We start from the raw sequence: 19,508 nt of genomic DNA, 5'->3' as shown, positions 1-19,508 counted from the left end.
TAACAGTGACTCTGTGAATGATCCACTATCACCAAGTTCACCACTTGTCGTGCTTGGAGTTAGCCTAGCTTGAAGGGTATGGAATACATTTGTTTATAGTTCATATTCTTTATGCAGCCCATGTATCGCCAGTTATTTGTGTAGGCGATATTATAAACAATATTTGACATTGTAGTGTAATGTAGCGGAATTTGAGTATGCTTATAGCGGAAACAGCTGGCAACACTGGTTTGTAGTAGTCAGTGAGCTTCGTACCAATACAAAATAAGCGAAGGCGGGAAGGGTAGATTGAAAGTGTTATCATTCTTTTGGGGGTGTTGTGTTTTGTGTGAATTGTAAACAAAACTGAAAACGGTTTCGCCGTTGGGACAACGAAGATTGAGCTTAATTGTTCTTGTGATCGTGTGTGTAAATCTAATGTTCGCGTTGAGAAATCTGCCTGGGACAGTATATGAAGTGTCAGTTACAGCAGATATTTTGTTATGAAATGCATAAACAGATAACGAAGTATTCATTTTTTTAAAAGAAAGATAGTGGACACATGACTGAAACTAAATGGTTTGTTGATCCTGTATATGAGTTTACGTCAACGAGTTTAGTAGGTGCACTGCACCTTTGTTGTGAAATGCTGTGTGTTTCAGAGTTTCAGGATATGATTAGTTTTTTGTGAGACTCACGTGTTGGTAGTACAATTTAAAAAGTAGCCTATTCGTATTTTGGTTTATTATTTTAACCAGAACAATGATTGCGGTATACGTGGAATGAAATTTATTTACTGACAGTACATAAAATTTAATAAATACCCCGTACTAGACTAACATTGACGGACATCAGTGCTTCTTAAGATTTGAGGACCTGAACACAGGATACGTCAAAAGAATAACTGAACAAGTACAGTATGTACTATCAATTCACATCGCTTTTGTGTGATAATGGGCCAGGGGAAATTGTTTTTGGTCCTAATCCTTGACATAGTTAGAGTCACTGTGAATATTGATGTACGTCACTATTTGAGGTATAAGAAAAATTCGTGTTAATTTCCTGCCAAAAGTAGTTTATAAGATTAAGAATTTATTTTCATATTACTGTTAAAGACCTGTTAAGTTGCCTTTGACTGTGAAACTGGAACTTGGGAACGTTCACATAACGGCTAAGTCAGTTTGCCAAATCATATTATTAATTATTGAATCAAGAATGTGGCACACTGTCTGATGTAAGAATTACAGAAAATTTCTTGAAATTGTGAAAATGCTTCTGTCTTATGGTCAAGCATGTCGTATTGAGATGTCTTCTGACCTTATTCTTTAAATGTTTTGATTTGTAACAAATGAATGCATTTGAACAAATGTTAACTAATGCGAAATACACGTTAGTTTACATTGTACACATACACTTCTTGTATGATTAATGAGAATAGTCAGTTCAAGTAGTTTTCACACACATGAAAATGTAATTTTTCGGAATACTAGGCTACGTGGGTCTATGCGTGTGCAACCAGTTCCTGCTTGTTTGTATTTGAAAACAGAGTGGTGTGTAGATTTAACCATAAAGTTACCTTCATTGGTGTGATTAGAAAAGCAGGCCTCACAAACTAAAAATTCAGCTTCCTAACTAGTTGTTTAAATTATACAATTAAAAGAAAATTTGAACAGGTTGTATCATAACATACATCACCTTTTATTGTTTTTCTGTGTTACACCATTACTAATCATACCAGACAAAAAATTGGTCACACCCAAGAGACATGACAGATACCACTCCAATATGAGAGTAGTTTGAAAAGTTCTTGGAACGAAATGGAAAAGAAAACTAATTAAATCACTGAAACTTTTTTTATTTTTCAATGTAGTGCCCTTGTATGTTAATGCACTTCATCCAGCGATGTTCCAGTGTTTTGATCCCATCTTGGAAACGAGTTTCCTCCAAGCCTGCAAAATAGTTGTCAACTCCGGCTATCAATTCTTCGTTTGAAGTGAATCTTCATCCACCAAGAAAAATTTTCAGTTTTGGGAAGAGATGGCAGTCTGATAGCCATATCGGGTGAATAAGACAGGTGTGGCAACAATTCATACCTTAGTTTGTGTAATTTTGCCATGATGATGGCACGTGTGTGCGAGCGTACATTGTCTTAATGTCGGCACCCATCTTGCAGATAATTTTTTCATTTATAATTTTTCAGTTAAAATGTGACTCCTTTCAGATGACATCTGGCAAGCGTGTGCAATTTCACGCACTTTCAATCAGCGATCCTTCATGACCATTTTGTGCACTTTTACAATGATTTCTGGAGTAGTGACACATCTTGGCCGACCACTGTGCGGATCATCATCTAAGTTCTCCCGAGAAAATTTAAATTCATTTGTCCCCTTGGCAACTGTTAAATATGAAGGAGCAGAGTCTCCCAGTGTATTCTGAAAATCAGCATGAATGTCCTTTTCTTTCATAACTTTCTGTACAAAGTACTTAATCACTGCTCATATCTCGATTTTTTTCCATCTTCACAAATCACTACGCGGGAACAGCAACAGCGCCATATCACCGCCACAACTCTCGTCTAAGAGCACTGACATGGCACGTGTTTACAGGTCACAGTGCACTGAATATCATGCGAATAACTCATTGTGCTAGTGCTGACCTCTCGTGGTGATTCCGAGAACCTTTCAAACCACTCTTGTACCATGTAACACCACATCTAATCTTGACAATGGCCTCAATTGGCAAGAAAGAGAATCTACAAGTTTCATGAAGTGCATGCTATTGTATTCAGCTGAAACCAGCCGTAGATGATTAGATCCCATAAAACCACAAAATAGTGAGGATGTTGATTATAATATTCCAGAGAGTCCAAGACATGGTTTTAATTAATATCAGGTGATTTAGCAGGCCTGTTGAGTTGAGGTATGGTGCATGAAAGTTTGTTAAACGAGGAATGCGCACATACAGTTCCCTTAATATAGCTGTTGCCATCTAAAAAGACAATAGTGTTCACGGCAGACTCTTCATGAGTATATAGAAAAAAGATTCATACTTGGTCACTGAGAATACTGAAGTAAACATGTAATTCTCATTGTCACTTGGCTGTAGTACAGTATGTCCCCATAGCATTAGAGAACTATATCTTGCATGGACTACTCTATTCACACTTGCTTCTAGTCAACTGCTGACCAGTTTCTGTGATGTTTGGCCCACTGAAGACTTGCAGCTTTATGTATTGCTGTGAGCAGGAATCTTTTAAAATTAGGTACCCAATTCCAATGTTTGCTAAGATACTGATTGAGATTAACCCTCATCCAAGGATAGCAGCAATTCCTGTCAGCTTTGAAACCTTTTGCCATTGACAAAGTGTGACACATCTCCAGTCTTTGGTTTAGATACTTGTATGCCTGCTGCTCTTACACTGTGTTACATTTCTGTAGGTACATGTTGATACACAAACACCTTGGCACCTTTATTTGTGATGTGGTCATGGGCATGCCCAAAAAGAGTAGTTCCTCTCTCGGGTTTTCAAGAAGCCATGAACATTTGCTTATACTTGTAACAACTTCTGCCAATTTTTTCTCAGACTAAACTTTTTTATACGTAATTTTCGATGTAATGTTCAGAGAAGTACAGAGAAGTTGCAGCATTAGAGAATTGTAGCGAAATGCAGGAAGATCTGCAGCAGATAGGCACTTGGTGCAGGGAGTGGCAACTTACCCTTAACATAGATAAATGTAATGTATTGCGAATACATAGAAAGAAGGATCCTTTATTGTATGATTATATGATAGCGGAACAAACACTGGTAGCAGTTACTTCTGTAAAATATCTGGGAGTATGCGTGCAGAACGATTTGAAGTGGAATGATCACATAAAATTAATTGTTGGTAAGGCGGGTACCAGGTTGAGATTCATTGGGAGAGTCCTTAGAAAATGTAGTCCATCAACAAAGGAGGTGGCTTACAAAACACTCGTTCGACCTATACTTGAGTATTGCTCATCAGTGTGGGATCCGTACCAGATCTGGTTGATGGAGGAGATAGAGAAGATCCAAAGAAGAGCGGCACGTTTCGTCACAGGGTTATTTGGTAACCGTGATAGCGTTACGGAGATGTTTAGCAAACTCAAGTGGCAGACTCTGTAAGAAAGGTGCTCTGCATCGCGGTGTAGCCTGCTCGCCAGGTTTTGAGAGGGTGCTTTTCTGGATGGGGTATCGAATATATTGCTTCCCCCTACTTATACCTCCCAAGGAGATCATGAATGTAAAATTAGAGAGATTAGAGCGCGCATGGAGGCTTTCCGACAGTCGTTCTTCCCGCGAACCATACGTGACTGGAACAGAAAAGAGAGGTAATGACAGTGACACGTAAAGTGCCCTCCGCCACACACCGTTGGGTGGCTTGCGGAGGATAAATGTTCATGTAGATGTAGATATTTTTGCTTTGTGTGAATGTCCATGCAAAGTGGTGCTTATCTGTAGAATACTCACAACCCATGTCTTTATGAAGCTTTTGATTACGAATTGTTGTTTCAGAAATTAAAGAGGCATATAGCTGACAGAAATGTAATTGTTGAAACAGTAAAGTTGCGAAGAAAATTACAAGAGACATTACTGTATGTCCAGTTCCTGGAAAAATAACAGGGATGTTGAAAAATGCTTAGGCCTATATAAAATTTCTCCAACCTGTTGGTAAACTAACTTTTTTCTTAAATAATTCCCAAGACTGTAGGTTTTCTAAAAAAAAATAAAAATATTCATGGATTTTCCCTATGAATGGACACACAAATTGGAAATCAAAAAGCTTTTTACTGTGATGAAAATGGGATAATTCCATCTAAGTTTATCCAGGCCTGTCACCCACTGCATCAGATTTTCAGAAATGTTTTTTGCTTGTTACTTTTGTGATAGTAATAACTAGTGTAAAATTTCCTCTATATTTCTAATAGTTTTTGAGGAAAAAGTGGTAAAGTTTTCAAAAAGCATACATAAATGCTGTGGTTGAAGCTTCCCATTTGGATTGCATTACTTTAGAGAGAGAAAGAGAAAAAATATTAGTAACACATCACTATTATATTTTTCCAGATGATACAAAAAGGATGTATCTTTCTAGGAAAAGATATTAAAATAACTCCACTCAATATTGGTATGGGAATATTGGTAATTAATTTAAATTTTTATGACCTAAAAGATGATGTCTTAAATGTGCAAAATATTTTCGAATATGGTTTTAAAAAAGCATGGGGTTTGATAGACTGGGGATTTTCATTTGCATGCAAAGGTATTTCATGTCATTGTTCCTAAGGTCATTTAAAAGACATTATGTAGACTGAAAAGCTTTAGTAAATGTGTCACATGTTTTGATAAAATAATAAAAGTACAAAGCCAAAAGTTATAATTTTAATTGGAATATTTTCAATACTAATATTAACTTTATTTAAGGGTAGGCAAAAGTTTAAAGTTAAAAATGTGCATGTTCAGCAGTTAAGGTCCATGGATCTCTCAAGAGAAAGTTTTAATAACACCTTTACTTTTAGCTGTTAACTTCATATTGTTTCATTAAAAAAATAACATATTCTTCCTAATGTGCTTGATACAGTTACACCAAAGTATATAAAGAAGTACAAAACAAGAGTTTTCATTTTTGGGCCAAAAGAATGCTGCTGGTCCAGATGGGTGAAGAAAAAGAAAATTAGCATCTCCTTCCTCATCACATTCATTCTTGATGAAGGCAAAGTATCAACTGTCATCATGTACAGCTCCAAAAGATTTTTCTTGGGGATGGGTACTTTCCATTATGAGGTATTTACTAATTGAAGAAAAAAATCAAGAATGGCTTTTGATAACAAGTTACTCTTTTTAACTTCTAATCAATAACATTAAAATGATTTGTAATTGTGAACATTCCTGGGTATCAAATATTGTCTTCATTGCCAAAAATCTCTTCTTGAGATTCTTGCATAAGAATTCTATGTTGATTTTCGCTAAGAAGGGGAAAAATTATTTACTTATTTATCAATAAATTATTTAGTACAATACTATCGGATACATCAGCAACATTACATAAATAATATTTACATATAAAACATTAACAAAATGGGATAAGACAATGTGAGGATAAGGCAGGAAATAGGCCAAGGCGTAATAAAAAAAAAACCATCCCAGTATTCATTGTAGTGACAAGGAGAAACCATGGAAAATGCAAGTCGGGATGACTGGAGGGAGAATAAACCCCATTCTCCCGAATGTGAGAGTCCACTGCATTAAGAATGGAGTAGCCACTTCACTCACTAGGCGAAGGGGAATCACAAACTACAACATCTGCGTTGTGTGACGTGCACAATAATAAATAAATGGAAAAGAAATTTTGAGAATACATAACACTGCAGAAAAGTACAAGAAGCACAATAAGTCAATCAATTACATAGGTAAATCATGAAACTCAGGTTTAAAACAACTCTTAAAAAAGTAATCGCATAAGCACATTATTTATCACTGCTTAAAAGTTTAAAGCGCAAGCACAAAAAGATGCCGACACTATAACCATCACAATAACAAAAGCACCAAATTTCCTCGTAGCCAATGTGTACCACACTGTATCTGAAACAGAAGAAATAGAAAAAATAAAAGAAAGCAGAAACATTCTTTGCAAGGACAAACACAGCACCAGAGGTACCTCAGTTGCCATAATCAAAAGAACCCAACAGTCCATCTAATCGTATAAGAAACACTTTTCAAAAAGGAATGATTTTAACTCTGATCTAAAAGCCATTTCCGTCTCCAGCCTCTTCATTTATGTTGGCAGCAGATTTAAAGAATGGCACCAAAGCACCTCACATGTCCTTGAATGCGGGTTGTTCTATTGCATTCCATCTGGAGAGACTCACAGTATTGAGTATTGTAACTGTTGCAATCAGAGTTGGTTAGTAGGTCTCCAAGTCTTGTCATCAACACACATTTGGATACGTACAAGGAGGGTACAGTAAGCAAACACAGATTTTTAAATAGGGACTTGCATCGGGCCCTAGCCAAACTATGTGACAAGATTCTGATAACCCTTTCCTGTAATGCAAAAATTTCATTTAATCAGCTATTAAATTAACCCCAGAAAATTAATCCATAAGCTGCAAGGGGCTGGCAGTAACCCAAATAATCCATTCTAGCACCACCTGAGGAGTGAACATAAGAAATAATTCTCAGAGCAAAACATGCAGAACTCAGTGTCTGTGAGAGATCAGTTAAGTGATCTTTCCAGTTTGTCTTGGTTGATATATGTTCCTAAATGTTTTATGCATCACACCCAATATTAGCCTTGCAGTTATTGTAAATGCCAGATGCAGTTGTTATTTGTACATCATCCTCAATACACATTTTACAATTCCTTCTAATCCATTACACATAGACATACCATGGCTAGTCACAAGAAAAGGAATCTTCAGCATAAGTAGAAAAAACATTTTTGTGTTCACACAAGTATTTAAAGCTTTCTCCCATTTTTATATTTAATGTTCAGCCAACCACTTCTTTCTGAGCAGTTTTTATAAATCCTACATCATGCTCCATATCATTATTTGTAAAGTAGTGGTTTGCTATTACCAATTTGTTTTCCACGTTTATCACATAAACACAAACAGGATGGATTGTACAGCTGCTTCATGTCCAGTAGTAACTTGGAATTTCATTCTGAATTACAAAACTGTACTTTTCAGGAAAGTCCAGTAACAGAATTGCTTTTTCAGAGCTTAGATTTTCTTTCAAATTTTTTTCAGGGATCTCACTTGACACTTAGATATAAATAACTGCAGGTGTTAAGTACCTATAATTTTGTTACAAAGTATTCAATAACAGTTACAGACTTCTTTAACAGTTCTGTCTTATGGTGTTTGGTAACTCACTGGCTGTACTCGATTTCTTTATCAGCAACTTTGCTAAGCTAATTTTACATATTAGAAGTCTGACAGTTTGTCATCACTGGGACAGCCGTAGTTTTCCGAGTTACATAAAAGAAATTCTATAAGTTCTTTACATGTTTCTTCAGAGTGTTCTGTATCCAAAAGCAGTTTTACATTTTGGTGGATACCACAGACACATAGCGATGAGTGCCTGAAGTGTCAGTTAAAATACACCACTTCCATCTTAGTGAACAAAATTTAGAAAAAGCAATATTAATGTTTGGGTTCTCCCATTTAAAACAAGATCTTCTTACACAAACCATTTTTATTAACAATATTATCCCATCAGATTCTTTGGGTTTCTTAATAGTTTCATCATCCCTACTGTCAGAAATTTCGAGACTGTAATCTGCCTGGTACACTTTTTTCCCAAAACATGCTCCACTATTTCTAGCTTCTGTTTGCCATATGAGGCCTTGCTGCAATTTGGAATGAATTGAAGTTTTAAGGGAGAGCAATGCAAATCTTTCAAACTTTTATTTGCATTCTCAGCATTTTGACTTTTTAGTACTGGCACATGAAATGTTACCTCCCACTTACCTGCATCACTTTCATTTCCTTCACTGATTTCAGATTTTTGTTCACAAATCTTATGACATGTTGTACATGGTTTTTTGCTGGTTTTACATAGATTCTTCTAGCACTTATAGTTCTTTCTTTTTCAGTTTTTACTGAAGTTTAGGTCACCAAATGACTTGATGTTGTAAGTAATTTTCTTACATTACATGAATCCATATTTTCAATTGTAATTAACTGAGCACTATTTCATTTAAAAGCATACTTCATTACAAATTGGATGATAAATGGCTTGACCACCAGAAAATATGACCTGTCTTTAAGAAAGACAAAGAGCAAATGATGCAAATGGGCTAACTGTTGAATGTCAGTGATTGTTGCGTTGCTTTCATGTCTCTATAGGTTTTGGGCAAGCTACTGCAGGCACACAAAATACTTTCTTACCACTGTGAGTTGGTGGTTAGATTCACAAATGAATCCAATATATTACAGTCTTTCAAAAATTACTGAATTAATAAAATGAAATAATTTTTTCACAAATAATTTGTCTGCCTACAGTAACTGATATTTAAATATGCTAATTTAATACCGCTGTGTCTGAGGCACTGGATGTCAGGCCTGGATGAACTTACTGCAAATGGCACTTTTTTCCCTCACAGTAAGAAGTAGTTTTTAATATGCAATTTATTTGTGTGTCCATTCGTAGAAAACCCATTAATATTATTTTATTAGAAAGTCAACAACCTTGAGAATTACTTATTCCTGAGATATTACGGGTATAACAGCATGTTATACAGTACTGAAAAAGTATACGTTTGTGTCTTCAGTCACAATTAACTTATATTGTTGTCTCGCTACTGGCTTTGGTACACAGTCACATCCTTAGGCCATCCACTTGCATGCAGTTATCACACTTGCTTCCCAAATAGCTGTGTCAAATTCTCAACCTTGGGGATTAAGACCAAAACTAGATTCCCAGGAGACTGGAGAAATGTGATATAAGTATTTTTTAATGCCCTTGTAATTTTTCCTGTAGTTGGAAAATGACATACATTAGTATTTTTTGTAACTTTAACTGCTTAATTAATTGTTTTTCTGTTAACTATATGCCTCTCTCAATGTATGAAGAAAATTCCAAATAAAAACTTCATATATTCCTGTATATAAGTACCCCTCAGCAACACACACAGCTCCTTGTCAGCCCATTGCATTGTGCTGATTCCATATGATCATCTGGTACACATGTACCACTTCATGGCCATGATGAAGTCATATGACCACCTGGCACCTGTTCTCTGCCATGTACAGTGCTCCAAAGTGATAAGTGTGCTCTTTTAAGAGGAGTGGCAAATATTTTGTGCGGTGAGCCGATTTACTAGTACAACTGCAGTTCCAACTTACCTTCACCGGACGTCTTTAAACACCAGTAGTACTATTACAACACAACTACAACTTTTTCTATACAATGTTTTCTTGGCATATTTACAACTTGTAGATTTCTGGAGTGTCTGTCTTGGACACGTTGTAAGTTCTCCATGATATTTTCTCAAACAGACTTGTTACCATCTTCAGGTGGTTGCTGATGACTGCTGCTCTGCTCTTCTCCTGTAGGTGTTGGACTTTACCCCCTCCACTCTGCTACTGACATTGTCTGTGCAGCTGCCACATTGGGTGGTTGTAGGGGTGGCGATCCCCAACTGCAAACTGTTCACCCCAGTCTCTGCATTATCACTATCGAGTACAGACCTCACTGTATGGGAATGCTTTGCTTTTTCTCACCACGATGCAGGATTCCACACCTGACTCAGTTGTAGGACACCATCTTTGCTAATTAGACCATTTTGGAGCCTAATTTTAATGACCTCTTCAATCATAGAATCCCAGAAGGAGGAAGACTCTTGGTTTTGTGGTTGTCCATAGTAAGACAAGTTTGCATTTTATGATCAGCCAACACTTTTTTTTTTGTCTGTCGTAATTTAGTGGGGTGTATATGTTCACTGCACCTCTCTTCTACTATGCGTGCAATTCCCCCAATGAATGTTTTGCCACATTGGCAGAGGATGTGCTAGATCCCTCATATACGAAGGCTTAGATAGTCCTTCAGTGAACATTATAGTGTTAATGTCTTGATGGTGGGCAAAATATACATTTAACATTTTCTCATTCCAAAATTCTGTTGACTTTTCTGGAGCTACTACTGACAAACAGAATGCACAGTCATTAGTGATTTGTGCTCCTGATTTGCTTCATGTTCTTGTCTAGGTACAACCCATAGTGCATGCCCTATCTACTTGTTGGTATACCCATTCCTTCAGGATACTGTTTCAACATGCTTCAGCTAAGTTGGAAGCCTGTCTTTGTCTCAGATGGATTGCGCTCTGTGAGCCAGTGTGTTTAAAATACACTCGTGATAGGAACTATTGTGAGTACAGGAGGCGTGCAGTTGCGAGTCAGAGTGTACAGGGTTTGCGTGTTCACTGTGTCACGGCTTGCAATGTGGTTTCCATTTCACCAGGACGTCAAGAAAGAAGACAGCCCCATCCTTTTTCACCTCCATAGTAACATTGTGTCGGGGTGAAAGGAGTCAAGGCAATGGAGAAATTCACCTAAGCTGTCCTGTCCATGTGGCTGAAAGGCAAAATATATCATTGTCACATAACAGTTGAAACATAATGATCTCATGGACATATTTGCCACAACTGGCAACAGAGATAGTGCAATGTTGATGAAGGAACAGAGAACCACAAACCAGTAGTGTATATGCCATTTGTCAGCTAGACCAACAGAAACGTCAGTAGAATCTTGGAGTGACGCAATGTCAGATGTGTATTTCTGCCGCCCCCTGTGGTCTTGACACTACTGGGTGCAGTAATGGATGATCTAAGCCATGCCAAACCAGGGGTCTACCAAATCCCCTACCAATGTGGCAAGGCAAACATTGGGAAAACTGTACACATGTTAGACGAGAGGAGCAGTGAACATAGACACCACTCTGAAGTACACCAGACCCCCAAATTAGCTGTGGTTTACCATAGTATAAAAGCTGGCCATACTACGGATACAGAAAATCCATGATTCTTAGATAATCTTCTTGCTTCTGGTGTTGCCTGATTAAAGAGGCCATTGAAATTAAGGTCCAAGGTGATCTAGCAGAGATAGGCAAGGAACCCTGCACTGAGCTGCAGAAAAGCAAAACATTTGCACACAGTAATGTCTGCACCTGTTGGTGGTAAAGCAGAGAACTGGGACCACAATTCACAGCTGGATGACTTCACCACCTCCCGTAGCAGCTTTATGGATGGCAACAGGAACCTTGGGGGATGGGGGTTGACAGCCAGCTTATATAGAATGCTGACTCGAGTAGAGCAGCAGTTATCAGGAAACACAAGAAAATGGCAAAATTTCTGTTTGCCATAATATGAGGGAGAACTTATTTTGGGACCTGGGTGGACACCTGAAATTTTATTAACTGCTGTTATTTATGTTGTATGTTTCAGTTACCCACCAGTAAGCTATTTCCTAGTCTCTCGTGCTACTTCATTGGGTAGTTTTGTGGTTCATTTTCCTCTCTGAATGCTGACTGAAATGCATCCTTTCCTTCTGTACAACATGTTGAGTTATAAGTGAGTTTGTGCACTAATGTGCAATAGAATCTTCTAGAAAAACTTCCTGGTTATATTGTAGCTGTGATTTGCCATCAGTGCTCCAGGTTACCTCCTTCTCTGTACTATTATACTATCCGTCATTTATTGCCAACCACTACCATACATTTATTGCGTGCACTTGACTGCCCTGTGAGATCTAGAGCTCCCAGTCTGTCATCAGCAGTAGTGGTGGTGTGCTATTATTTGATTCTGTGAAAATATTTTTATAAAGCTGTGTAGCTGAGCAGTGAGAAAACTGGTTTATGTTAACATGGAAATGGCTTGATTGTTGCTATGGTGGAACAGCAGTTGGGACCTACAATCTATTTCAGAAAGCTGACTGAGAAAAGATCAGTACAGATAGTATTGAGACAGGTGGGACAGTAGGTAGCATACTAGACTCTAAATGATTACCATTTACACCTCTGTATGTTCAGCCTAATTTATGTTTTCCATGGACCCATTAAACCAAGGATGTACAGACTTGCTAGTGCAGTGTGCTGCAAACACCTCACTGTAACTATGTAAGGATCCAAGGGGGGGAGGCTGAACAGTTGTTCACATAATATGTTTCACAGATGTTCATTATATTTAATGTAATTACAACAGCCTATTTTTACAGAAACATTATTCACACAGTTTAATTTGGAACATGACACTCCATTGTTTTCACAATTGCTTTGATGTTTGGTTCAATTTATGTTGTAAATAAGCAGAAAATTGACTCTACAGTGTCATTTGACAGACTTTTTTTTTTTTTTTTTTTTTTTTTTTTTTTTTTTTTTTGAAAAAAGTTATTCACATGTACAGTGTGTCCCAGGAGGAATGTTCAGTATTCAGGGATATGACAGGAATGATTATCTGAAATCTGAAGCGAAAAAAAAAAGTAATCTGGTAGGCGTAGGCCCTAAAATAATACTTTAAGAGTTAGGAGCATGTCTTCATCTTCAATACTGTGAAATAAATTTCTTCTACTGTAAGCTCTTTGCTTTCCAAATTTTTGGTAGGGGGTAGTATGGACCAAAACAAGAAAAAATTCTGTAGCAAATGTGAGCTCCGAAATGCATACCTTAAGAGCTATGAGCACTAGTTCAGTAGAAGAGAGATGTTTCAGAGTAGCGAAAGTGCACTGTTTTTGTATTTTCCAGCAGATTCTGTCTGATGCTCCATTATCTGAACTCAGATCCTTGCCTTGACTATTTATTTAATTGTATTTTGAAACCTACTAGTACTACTACTACTGCTGCTACTAAATATATATGTTGGTTTAGAAATTAAGTTTGCTATGTTTCTTGGTATTTAAAAAGGAAGACTGCTACCAATTATTACATTTGTACATTTATATTTTTCTTATGTGGTAAATGTAAACAAGTGCAGTGATCACCTGTGGACCCAACACTACTGCAGAACCCATGATTTTTAATAACACAGCAGGGTTTGTATTGTGTTGACTGGGTTCTGTCATGAAAGTCCCTTAGAATTAGCATGTTTTATTAACAGTGCTTGTGTCTGGTAACACCTTCAAAAGAAATAGGCAAATTTTGATAACCAAGATGTGTTATTATGATGTTAGCTCCTAATCAAACCATTGCCTTGTTATTTGTAAAATGTTCCGGGGGGGGGGGGGGGATGTGACAACAAAGACTATTAATTTAATTTTTGTGAGAAAAATTGTCATATTCCAACCTAACCTAGGCTTAGCGCTAGATTACAAATTAGACTGCCACCAAAATCAGATTTTTAGCTTTCACATTCATTGGCTTCACCAGCTTGCAACCAAAGTGTGACATTACAACTTAACCACAACCTCATTCATAACATATTGGAGAAAGCAGTCAAATAATTGTGACAGTGGCAAAGAAGAGAATGATTTCTATTTCACTGTTAGAAATTCATTTCCTCTTTCCTTGCCTCTCATTGGTTTGCATGAAAGTATCATATCACTGGCAACATTAAACTGACACATTGCCAACCTATGATTGGTAGAGAAACAACATGTAACTGCCACTGGTCCTGATCTAGATTTTAGCCAGCAACACATTGTTTGATATGTAATTATTGTGGTTGTATTGTTATATACATTCCAATCAAAATTCAGTACCATTACTGTGGTCACATATTGAATTATTTCGTGTAGAAGATTGTATGTCTTTGCTTAAAAATTAACATTGATAATGTTCCCTAATATTGCCCTTTTTCATGTGTGCTTCAGAACTGTGACTGTCTTATTCTCACCGCATTTATGATAACAGAGGAAAGTAACTCACAGAATGGCAGCTGCTAAATGGCCTGTTGAAATACGTGGACTAGAGGTAAATGCATTGTAAATAATTCATGGATTTGCTTTGGTTTTTCTTTTTGTTGCTAATATACATGGCATGGTAATTTCAGCAGCTAGACAGGCTCCTTCGGTGTGGAATATGCTATGAATATTTCAGTACAGCATTGATGACGGGGTGTTCTCACAACTGTAAGTATGGGTTGTTATAGTGATTTTAGTGTTGTAGTGTTACACATGATATAATAATTTATGTATTAACAATAATAAGCAGAGGAAGTAGCAGTTAATATTTCTGTTGCATGGTGTCTGAAAGAATATTTTTGTTATATATGAAAAGAATATCGTCTCCCCCCCCCCCCCCCCCCCCAATACTTATTCTTTTCATTATTACAGGTTTCATTTTCGGAGAGTACAACATTTACATTAACAGATTTAAATTAACTTGAAAAACTGAATTATATTTAGAAATGAATTCTGAAATAGACTAATCCAGTAGTGGTTCACCTTTTTTTCCTACTACCCACTTTTTTATCTCTGTTAGCAGTAAAGTTTTCTAACCATCCACTGGTTCCATGTTAATGGTGATTTATAAAGTAGCGAAGTAACTTCAGTCCAAAAAAATCTATAAATCACTCATAAAATGAATACTTAAACTTGTTGGCTCCAGTTTACATCATGTAGGGATACAGGTGATACATTTAGTGCAGACCTTGATTGCATAATGTCACATATTATACACTCCTGGAAATGGAAAAAAGAACACATTGACACCGGTGTGTCAGACCCACCATACTTGCTCCGGACACTGCGAGAGGGCTGTACAAGCAATGATCACACGCACGGCACAGCGGACACACCAGGAACCGCGGTGTTGGCCGTCGAATGGCGCTAGCTGCGCAGCATTTGTGCACCGCCGCCATCAGTGTCAGCCAGTTTGCCGTGGCATACGGAGCTCCATCGCAGTCTTTAACACTGGTAGCATGCCGCGACAGCGTGGACGTGAACCGTATGTGCAGTTGACGGACTTTGAGCGAGGGCGTATAGTGGGCATGCGGGAGGCCGGGTGGACGTACCGCCGAATTGCTCAACACGTGGGGCGTGAGGTCTCCACAGTACATCGATGTTGTCGCCAGTGGTCGGCGGAAGGTGCACGTGCCTGTCGACCTGGGACCGGACCGCAGCGACGCACGGATGCATGCCAAGACCGTAGGATCCTATGCAGTGCCGTAGGGGACCGCACCGCCACTTCCCAGCAAATTAGGGACACTGTTGCTCCTGGGGTATCGGCGAGGACCATTCGCAACCGTCTCCATGAAGCTGGGCTACGGTCCCGCACACCGTCTTCCGCTCACGCCCCAACATCGTGCAGCCCGCCTCCAGTGGTGTCGCGACAGGCGTGAATGGAGGGACGAATGGAGACGTGTCGTCTTCAGCGATGAGAGTCGCTTCTGCCTTGGTGCCAATGATGGTCGTATGCGTGTTTGGCGCCGTGCAGGTGAGCGCCACAATCAGGACTGCATACGACCGAGGCACACAGGGCCAACACCCGGCATCATGGTGTGGGGAGCGATCTCCTACACTGGCCGTACACCACTGGTGATCGTCGAGGGGACACTGAATAGTGCACGGTACATCCAAACCGTCATCGAACCCATCGTTCTACCATTCCTAGACCGGTAAGGGAACTTGCTGTTCTAACAGGGCAATGCACGTCCGCATGTATCCTGTGCCACCCAACGTGCTCTAGAAGGTGTAAGTCAACTACCCTGGCCAGCAAGATCTCCGGATCTGTCCCCCATTGAGCATGTTTGGGACTGGATGAAGCGTCGTCTCACGCAGTCTGCACGTCCAGCACGAACGCTGGTCCAACTGAGGCGCCAGGTGGAAATGGCATGGCAAGCCGTTCCACAGGACTACATCCAGCATCTCTACGATCGTCTCCATGGGAGAATAGCAGCCTGCATTGCTGCGAAAGGTGGATATACACTGTACTAGTGCCGACATTGTGCATGCTCTGTTGCCTGTGTCTATGTGGCTGTGGTTCTGTCAGTGTGATCATGTGATGTATCTGACCCCAGGAATATGTCAATAAAGTTTCCCCTTCCTGGGACAATGAATTCACGGTGTTCTTATTTCAATTTCCAGGAGTGTAGAAGTAGATAGTAATTTCTTGAGATATAATTGCTCTTCAATTGAAACTTTGATTTAATTGACAGTTGTTAATTCCACATCAGACAAGATGTTTAACATTACTGTGAAACTCCTATTTTATGTTTTCATGCTGTCCAGACTTAAAAAAAAACGCAAAATTAAGGAAAAATCAGAATTGAGGAAAATGTTTAAACCCACCAAAATATGAACAAAAATACATGTAATTGGCAAATATGAATAAAAATCACAATGCTCTACAATAATTTGTATGAAATCTGTCTAAGTGAAGGAAATTAAATGTAAAATACAATGTTTATACAATAATTTGTGCCAATGAATTTCATCAGTTCTTAAAAAGATCACAGATGTGAAACAGCAAGTAAAAACTCATCAAAAAATTGAAGTTGGTGTGTGGGTACAAGGTAATTGAGCTGTTTTCTGACAAGCTATGACAACAACTTATACATTCAAAACACGCATTTTTGAGAGACCGTCCTTTGTACTCACCCAGGAAAAAAAAAAAATAAAATAAATAAAATAGATGAACATGTTGAATTAAATCAAAAACATCACAGCATCTAAGTGGTTAAATTATAAGCATAAAAGTGGACATTTTCTTTGTGACATACTTTGTCACCATTGCTGTTATTTGTTTTCATGCTTTTCTTATGAGCCACGTTTCAGATGCTCACCACCATTAAAGTTTTATTTTAAGCTTGATGAGAGAAACATTAAAAACTTATTGGAAGTTGACTCAGTCAATTTCAATACTCTGTGTAAAATATAAATTTGAAAGAAAGCAGAGGTGCTACAGTTTCACTTCATGCCCTCTATCACTGCTGCCACTCTTTTATGATCTACGGTGTGTGGCATGTGTTGGGCAAGGTATATACATGAGTAGTGTGTGTAGTTGTTGCAACTGTATCATGTCAGAGTTGAACACGAAAGTCTTTAAAATGTGGTGTCACAAAACTGTTGCTCTATTTCCATGTGACGTCTCTGTCGTAGTACATCATCTGCATTTCACAAAATTCTTTCAACCCTATCTGCACTCCCATCACTGAACGGCATTCCCCCACTCCATACATCCAGTAGAAGAGCTCATTTTACATGTGTTAGCGTGTTGTGGTGGCTGCACTGGCCATTGGGTGACTTAACAGGTTGCCAACCAACTTTTAGCATTTATCATATGGGGTTTTCACACAGTCTACGAATTTATGGTGTAGAATCACAAAAAACGTAAAATTGGAGAATGTAAAATTGAAGTTCCATTGAATTTACAGTGACATACTTACTCAATTTTACCAGAAATAAACAAGAAAATGTTACATCTCTTCAGAAACCAGCAAAAAAGGAACTGTCATAACTCCTTTAAAATCCTATCCAAGAAGTTAGAGACGCCCCAGTCAGCCTCTTGGCCTGCTTCAAGGCACTACAGATCGATATATAGATCAGTCAACAGCAAGCCATTTAATTATATCAGAAGCACTCACAAATAGCACTACGAGATTCATTTCGTGATGTTGTTGAAAATGCTTTAAACTGCTCAGAACAGTACCAACCAGTGTCCCGTGTTCATTGCTTGAGGGACTTTACTATTTTAATGTACTAATAGTGAACTTTTTTAATGCTTTCGGCTGATTTGAATAATATAAATTTGATGTGGACACTAGTAACGAGATAGTCAGGTGCATTAATTTGATTTTTTTCGTGTGTGAGATAACCAAATATGTCAGTTGTATAGTTTTAGGCCAGTAGTTTTGTTGTCTTACACAATCTTAATGAGCCGAAGTACCTGCTTGTTCCCTCTAAGTAGACAGAGGCTTTTTCTTTTTAATGTTCTATATTTCATTGTTCATCATCCATAACAGCACTTGTCCTTTAGCATAGCATTCTTACTGAAAATGCTGTAATCCTACCCATGGCAGTGGTAGGCAAGGCAGTATTCACATTGGCGAGATTGTGTCAGTTTTCCTATACAGGCCTGTCCCAGAGGGAGGACCTTATTCATTCTCCTAAACACTTACATTTCCAGATATTCTCAAAAAGCTGCCAATATGTCTTGATTAGTCTTTATCATGGTAATATAGTTTGTACAGTGCCTGTATTTGTATTAATAAATTGTTAATAACTACACTTCTGAGCTTTCTAAAACTTCCACCATCAGAATTGGCAACTTAGACACAAAGAAAAAGTAATGATCACAAAACACAGGCTAGATGAAGACCGTTCATTTGATTGACACTAGATGATCAACGAAAGAAGAAACTACAAAAATGTTCAGGGAAAGACAGCAATACAGCAGTGTGTTACTGAGGAATGAATAAAGATGAAATGCAAGGATGCCTAGGTGAAATTGCTGCAGTAAAAATGTGAAGAAATCAAAAGAAAAATAGTCGTCAGAAAGACTGTTTCAGCACATAGAAAAGTTAAAACGACCTTCAGTGAAACTGAAACCAAGGACACCAGCATTAAGAGTACAATGGGAATTCCACTACTAAGGGCAGAGGAGAGAGCAGATAGCTGGAAAGAGTATATTGAAGGCCTCTATGATAGAGCGAACTGTTCGGTAACAATATAGAATCAGCCAATATGACCTTGCTGCGCTTGTACGGTGAATGGCTTAAAGCAAGGGGAAACTACATCCATAATTTTTCCCAAGGGCATTCAGCTCTACTCTATTTTTGAAGAAATATACTATGAGATAAAAGAAATTATTCGGAGTGTTAAGGGAGACAAAAAATAATTGTGATGAAGGATGTGGAATACAATAGTAGGAAAAGGCAGGGAAGGAGAAAGGATACTGTGCATATTCAATGCACAATTGATCAAATCTAGTCCTAATGGAGATCAAGTAAATTGAAATGGAGGCTACTTCCTGAGCTCTGCGTAGGAATCATGTGTGGTACATAATGCTTTGAGCAAACTCGTGTTGAGGCATTGCTGCACAGAGTGGCTGCATAGTTAGAGGCACTATCTCACGGATT

General features: G+C 38.2%; 1 protein-coding gene across 10 annotated transcripts in view; it reads left to right on the top strand.

The window, feature by feature from the left end:
• Window positions 1–253: 253 nt before the first annotated feature.
• The window catches only part of LOC126481532 (E3 ubiquitin-protein ligase RAD18-like), a 94,100-nt gene continuing 74,845 nt past the window's right edge, over window positions 254–19,508 (top strand). The window contains exons 1-3 of one of the 10 annotated variants that reach the window (XM_050105360.1): window positions 254–404; window positions 14,302–14,401; window positions 14,481–14,559. In XM_050105360.1, the coding sequence (XP_049961317.1) occupies window positions 14,360–14,401; window positions 14,481–14,559 (121 nt within the window). In that variant the 5' untranslated portion in view covers window positions 254–404; window positions 14,302–14,359. Of the gene's footprint in view, window positions 559–619; window positions 897–972; window positions 1,016–1,939; window positions 2,054–5,695; window positions 5,780–14,301; window positions 14,402–14,480; window positions 14,560–19,508 lie in introns of those variants that run through there. The other 9 variants (XM_050105351.1, XM_050105411.1, XM_050105342.1 and 6 more) reach the window with 9 other exon arrangements.

This window comes from Schistocerca serialis, chromosome 1, assembly GCF_023864345.2.
Source record: "Schistocerca serialis cubense isolate TAMUIC-IGC-003099 chromosome 1, iqSchSeri2.2, whole genome shotgun sequence".
Lineage (NCBI taxonomy): Eukaryota > Metazoa > Arthropoda > Insecta > Orthoptera > Acrididae > Schistocerca > Schistocerca serialis.
This window is presented reverse-complemented; position numbering and strand designations above follow the sequence as displayed.